This window comes from Camelina sativa, chromosome 9 (genome assembly GCF_000633955.1).
Source record: "Camelina sativa cultivar DH55 chromosome 9, Cs, whole genome shotgun sequence".
Classification (NCBI taxonomy): Eukaryota; Viridiplantae; Streptophyta; class Magnoliopsida; order Brassicales; family Brassicaceae; genus Camelina; species Camelina sativa.
The window spans coordinates 13,434,102-13,440,665 of NC_025693.1; the positions used below are offsets into that span (position 1 = coordinate 13,434,102).

Below are 6,564 nucleotides of genomic sequence, written 5' to 3' on the forward strand. Positions count from 1 at the left end.
AAAAAAAAAAAAAAAAAAAAAAAATTCATGAACCAAATGATTTAAATAAAATTGTTAACCCGGTCAAACCCGTCCGCTAAGCCATCTCGCAACGGGTTTAAATATTTTGAGCCGCAAAATGTCTTTGCATATGTCCCGCTTGAATTTGTGAGATCTGCGGGTAACCCACATGCATTTCAATAAATCATTTATCTAATATATAAATATATATTTAAAGTTTAAACTTAATTTCTATTAATAAAGTTATGTGACAAAGTTTTTAAGAATAACACATTTATTTTTTTTTTTGCTAAAAACACAATCGCATATAGTTGTAAATAATAAATCAAAATGAGGCTAAATAACTAAATGTGTCTCATCTATTAGTATAATATTATTACTTTTTCATTTTTTATTGGATTGGATATTCTAAATTTTAAGATTTCTGTAAAAAACACTATAACACATATTTATATATATGTTTAACTACATAGTTATCCAAATTAATATATATATATATATATATATATATATATATATATTCATGTCATTTCAATTGGTGATCATACATTTTTTTTGGGGCAAATATAGATATTGTTTTTAGCAAAAGAATAAATGTTGAGCCAGTTTCAAATGATCTTCGATTCTTTCATCATTAGAGCTTTGTAAAATTATTAGAAAAGTAATATTATTTATATTTCTGAAGATACAATTTTAAATATATATTTTTTACATCTCATGATATAATTATATTATTATATTATAATACATAGTGAAATTAATTTAATTTTAAAAATATGTAGGAGATAATATTTATCAATTTTTGAATAATATTTACCAATTTTAGAATTTATAGGAACAAAATATTGTGTATACAAATAAATTGAATAGCAGTGGCAGTTGACAAAAAAAAACAGTGGCAGTTTTATGTAATATTATGGAATATTAATGGTAAATAATAAATTAGAGACGGAGCTCTCTGGCAACGACACGTCAGCTTTTTTTAGAGAATGATTCTCTTTTAATATATAGGGGATTTTATTTTTAATCATGATTTTTTTATTGTTTATGTATCTTTTGTAATTTAGACATGGTATATTTTGAAAGATTTAAATGAGTTTGTAGGTGATTTTATTATGTTTTAGAGTTTTTATATTTAAAGAAAAAATGAAATGTGATTCTGTGAAATTTTATTAGTAAAATTTGGATGATTTTCAAATAATTTACCACACAAAATAACATAAGATTTAAAAATATTTTTTTAAATCGCTATCAAAACAAGTGATTTTAAAAATACTTCAAAAAAATTAAATATCAAGTTTAATACCCCTCTTATTTTCAAGTTTACATGTTACCATTTTAAAAATTAAAATTTTAATGAATTTGAGAAATAGTTTTTTATTGATTGTTTTGTTTAAAGACAAAATAATAACATAAAACATGTAAAAAAAAACTTTGATTCCGAATTAGAATGATGAACGGTAAAACTTCAAATGTGAAATAATAAAATTTCTTTTTTGGAGGAAAACAAAAATTTCTTTCAGGGAAATAGCAAGATATCCCTGAAAACAAATAAGAACTTTATGTATGTAACTTTTGTTTGGTTGGATACTTGGATTACCAAAATATCACTCTCAGTGTAAATTACTGTGCAAAGCAGAGAGAAACAGAGATGCAAGAAATCCCCAGCAATATCCTCATCCTTGTTCTTCTTCTCTTCTTTCTAAATTTCTCACCTTCCACACAAAACCCACAACAACAAGAAGAAGGAATATACTACTGTGGTAACACTCCAATCCCATACCCATCTAATCTCATAACCTGCAGATCTGGAGACCTCTACTTCAAAACCTCAACTGGTCTCTCCCATGTCTCCGGAACAGAGGAAGTGAGATTGAGAGCTAGGGTTTCCATGGAAGTCGAAGGTCGCATACCTGATTTATGCATCGCTTGTGAGAGACCAGATGGTAACTGTGGTGTTGCTCTAAGATGTCTTTGTCATCCTAAAGAATGCAGTTAAGTCTTGAGCTAATTCTGAATTTACCAATGTTAGTGAGATTTATCTCTCTGTTTATTGATGGGTTTTGCTCTGTTTCTTTGTGGGTGACTTTTGCAGAGAATAAAGTTGTAAACTTTGGAACAAAGTCTCGAGCTTTATCTGGTAATACGCAGCAGCTTCTTCCATTTGTGTCCATGGCTTTGTTTCTCATGTGTTTTTGATTGGTAAATTGTTTGATCCTTGTGTAATTGAGTCTTGGGATTTGTGTTTATGTATCCGTTTCAAATACAAATTTAGATATGTAATCTATGGTTGTTGTTTCAATGTATGGTGGTACCTGGAAATGAGTAATACATCTGAGGTTAGAATTGAGATGGACTGGAGCTTCTGGATTTCATACAAAAAACAAAAAACAAAACTGAACTAGGTTCTAGATTAAACAGCTAGTATAGTAAAAGATATCATTGTTAGGTGGAACGTGGAAGCTGTTGTGTTGAAGGGTACAGATGTACAGAACCAAGAAGTTAGAATAAGCCCGAAGTAAGAGAGTTGGTTTTAACCACTAAAGGAGCTAGCTTTGCTTTTCACATTTTGGTCCACTAGTTTTAGGATCCGAGTGGCAAGTCTCTCTGTAAGGGAGTGTGATTTCTGCTATTGTGTTAGCGCTTGATCTCATAGACTATAACGTGCCAAGAAAAGATTAGGAGATGACGTTAAGGTTTGGGTAAACACGACTGATAGATCCAGTCCATGGCTTGCAGGTCGGACTTGTTTGTGTAGAGAAAGGAACAGTAACAAAGCACTATACATACAGTCTGAGATAATATGCTGTTGAAAGATGTGGTTGTGTCATTAGTTGTGCGAGCGCTATAAGAGACATATAATATCAACTTGGAGACCCCAATTGATCAATCTGTCTTGAGTAGGGTTTCGATTTGGCGCAAAAGATTCCAACGACCTTAATGATAGACTCTTAATAGCTTAGATTGAAAGGTATAGCTGCGGATGGAGAAACCAAATATTGAATACAGATGAGCTGAGTTTTAAGTCTTTTGAAAGCCTAAGAATAATATGACCAAGGATTTATATCCACAGAGATCCCCCATGAAGATATTTCTCACTACAAGGTACAATTAAGGCATAAAGACAAAAATGATCTTTGAAAAAGTAAAGTATTATTATTCAAACACATCTTTAACGATTATATTTTCCTTTTTGACACTTTGACCAATTTATAGGTAGTCATANTTTCAATGTATGGTGGTACCTGGAAATGAGTAATACATCTGAGGTTAGAATTGAGATGGACTGGAGCTTCTGGATTTCATACAAAAAACAAAAAACAAAACTGAACTAGGTTCTAGATTAAACAGCTAGTATAGTAAAAGATATCATTGTTAGGTGGAACGTGGAAGCTGTTGTGTTGAAGGGTACAGATGTACAGAACCAAGAAGTTAGAATAAGCCCGAAGTAAGAGAGTTGGTTTTAACCACTAAAGGAGCTAGCTTTGCTTTTCACATTTTGGTCCACTAGTTTTAGGATCCGAGTGGCAAGTCTCTCTGTAAGGGAGTGTGATTTCTGCTATTGTGTTAGCGCTTGATCTCATAGACTATAACGTGCCAAGAAAAGATTAGGAGATGACGTTAAGGTTTGGGTAAACACGACTGATAGATCCAGTCCATGGCTTGCAGGTCGGACTTGTTTGTGTAGAGAAAGGAACAGTAACAAAGCACTATACATACAGTCTGAGATAATATGCTGTTGAAAGATGTGGTTGTGTCATTAGTTGTGCGAGCGCTATAAGAGACATATAATATCAACTTGGAGACCCCAATTGATCAATCTGTCTTGAGTAGGGTTTCGATTTGGCGCAAAAGATTCCAACGACCTTAATGATAGACTCTTAATAGCTTAGATTGAAAGGTATAGCTGCGGATGGAGAAACCAAATATTGAATACAGATGAGCTGAGTTTTAAGTCTTTTGAAAGCCTAAGAATAATATGACCAAGGATTTATATCCACAGAGATCCCCCATGAAGATATTTCTCACTACAAGGTACAATTAAGGCATAAAGACAAAAATGATCTTTGAAAAAGTAAAGTATTATTATTCAAACACATCTTTAACGATTATATTTTCCTTTTTGACACTTTGACCAATTTATAGGTAGTCATAATAACGCATATAATTTTTTTATAGACAGGTTTTGATTGGAAATGATATTGTTTATGAAAAGCAAGCCTCTATGTTTGAATGGTCTTTTTATTGAATTTCTAGGAAACAACAACACTTCTTAGTAAAGGAACACAAGTGGTGTAGTAACATATAGTGATATGATTATTGGTCTCTACTGCATGAGTCTCCTTTGATCAATTTCTCTTTCCTCCAACCTCAGTTTCCTCACTGTACGTATTATTCTTCCCATGTGAATTCCTGACCATGTACAAAATACTTGAAACTTAGAACAAAGCAAAACTTTTACTATTTATGTATGAAATTTCAAGACATAAGTGTGACAAACAGGAGTGTTAATTCGGATCAAGAATCCACATGTTAACTATAAATGTCATAACATGGAACGGTTTAGTTCTAAAGGTTCAAGAAAAGATTTTAGCCTTTTTGAAGTTAGTCTATCATACCAACCAAACATGCAAAATCTGTTACCACGTTGCGAAGAGGATTGTATGGTACGATCTAGTTCGATCATATGTATCAGTAAATTACAAAAGAAGTAATGAAAAAAAAGTGTACCTTGAATTGGTTTTTGGAGGGGTAGGACCACCACATTTGATCTTACAATGTTCAAAGCAATTTCCATCATAATCGCTGCAATCGCGAGAACAATACCGAAAGCAACCTATCCAAGTCCTTCCATGTCTATGAATATGTCTTGCTTCTCCTCCTCCTATCGCAGCAATCATCACCAACATTATCACCATTATCGCAAATCCATTTTGCCATTTTCTTTTTCTTTTGAAAACAATCTTTTCTTTTGTTTTGTTCGTTTGCCTTCTGATGAATCATTAGGTTCTATTTATAAAATGTTTAGTACATTTCTATAGAAAGTTAGTTTGCTGGTCAATTTGAATTGGTTTTCTAACAAATTTGGATTTGAATACGTCTTCAATGATTTTTATTTTCTATTTACTTCAAATAAAGATTCCATCTCTCTAGGTAAGATTTAACAAATACAGTATAGAATCCAAAATCAACGCGAGAAAGTCAACTTTAAATCATTGAAAATAAAGATTTTGATTTCAGTCGTTGTTACACTATTATACTAGATTAAGAGCATGGGTTGAAATTCATTTTATTTATATTGTATTTTTTATATAAAATATAATTCATGTTGTTGTTTTTAAAAGTTTTTTTTTTCATAAAACATTATGCAATAAAATCAGATGCTAAATATGAAAGTTTGAAAAAAAAACACCTATTTTGTAAGTTTGATATGGTTAATGATTATAGATAATTACCCGTGTCATAACACTGGTTGAATTTTATTTTGTAATCTATCTTGTAACCCACTATTTAATTGTAACCAATCAATCTATCAATTTCGTAATCTATATTTGGTTAACGTTGTGGTCTATCGATAAAATCTGTGGAAAATAAATTTGTAATATTGTGTTTAAAGATCTTTGGAAACAACGTGATATATGACTAAAATCTTCCAAAAATACAGTTTGGAATATCCATGATTTTATTTGTCATTATTAATATATCAATTATCAATTTGGAATATCTTTAATATTTAGGTGTAACCATTAATATTAATATATGGATTAATCTATACCTATCTATATCCTATTTGTAACCATTTGTAACCATTTATTAAAAGGGTAAATAGCACCCACACCCACTTTGGTGTTGAGTTGTTTCACCAAAACCTACTTTACAAACTCCTTATACTTTCTCAAGTTTTATGCTTATGTGTCCATCTCCCTTTGACATTTTTGCCCTCAGATAAATAGAAGGTAAACTTACCTCTCTTTCTTTTTATTTTTTTGGCAATCAAACCCCATATATTAAGTTATCAGAAATGACTCTCTTCAAGAGAGAGCCATGTAGATACCGACGAACTTACCTCTCTTTCTCTAGTGAAAACTTACCTAACTTACCTCACTTTATTCTCCACCGTTGGATGTTTGCTGCTTATTAGATTGGAAGATTGTTTGTGGATAAGAAACATAAGTTGAAGGTGGGTTTGTGTCCCCGTGAACGAAACATGGCTGCGCAGGTAGGGTTTATGTTGTGTGGATAGGCTTGTATAAATTCAACTCTGTTTGTCGTTCGTGGATGGCTGTGATATTATCCTTTGATTTGTAATGCAGGGTGAAGATCCGAGTTTCTGTGTGGTAATATCTGGTAGCTAAACCTGTTCTGAGGACGGCGTTTGGGGATTCAAAGTTCACAATAAACTTTTGTCGCGTGTTGTTCCAGTGTCTTCGACCACAACGTTAGGAGAGTTAGAAGTTTCTGTTGTTGGGGAATTCGGTTTGGTGGAGAAGAAGGCTAATCTGAGTTACTGCATCCCAACGTTTATGGAATTGACGACAGGGGTGAGGACGCCTCCGGTGGTTG

General features: G+C 32.1%; 2 protein-coding genes across 2 annotated transcripts; one reads left to right on the top strand and one right to left on the bottom strand.

The window, feature by feature from the left end:
* LOC104710934 lies at positions 1,566-2,350 on the top strand. The gene is made up of 2 exons (XM_010427586.2): positions 1,566-1,994; positions 2,096-2,350. The coding sequence occupies exons 1-2, from the start codon at positions 1,652-1,654 to the stop codon at positions 2,197-2,199; spliced, it is 447 nt and encodes a 148-aa protein (XP_010425888.1). The 5' UTR covers positions 1,566-1,651; the 3' UTR covers positions 2,200-2,350.
* Positions 4,171-4,965, bottom strand: LOC109126657. The gene is made up of 2 exons (XM_019230448.1): positions 4,732-4,965; positions 4,171-4,413 (listed from the first exon to the last, which is right to left on the bottom strand). Exons 1-2 carry the CDS (start codon positions 4,917-4,919, stop codon positions 4,350-4,352), a joined length of 252 nt encoding a protein of 83 aa, XP_019085993.1. The 5' UTR covers positions 4,920-4,965; the 3' UTR covers positions 4,171-4,349.

Coding starts and splice junctions, on each gene's coding strand:
- LOC109126657 (XM_019230448.1), bottom strand. CDS start 4,919: ATGGTGATAATGTTGGTGATGATTGCTGCGATAGGAGGAGGAGAAGCA. Junction 4,414..4,731: donor CCTCCAAAAACCAATTCAAG/GTACACTTTTTT, acceptor GTACATGGTCAG/GAATTCACATGGGAAGAATA.
- LOC104710934 (XM_010427586.2), top strand. CDS start 1,652: ATGCAAGAAATCCCCAGCAATATCCTCATCCTTGTTCTTCTTCTCTTC. Junction 1,995..2,095: donor TTGTCATCCTAAAGAATGCA/GTTAAGTCTTGA, acceptor TGACTTTTGCAG/AGAATAAAGTTGTAAACTTT.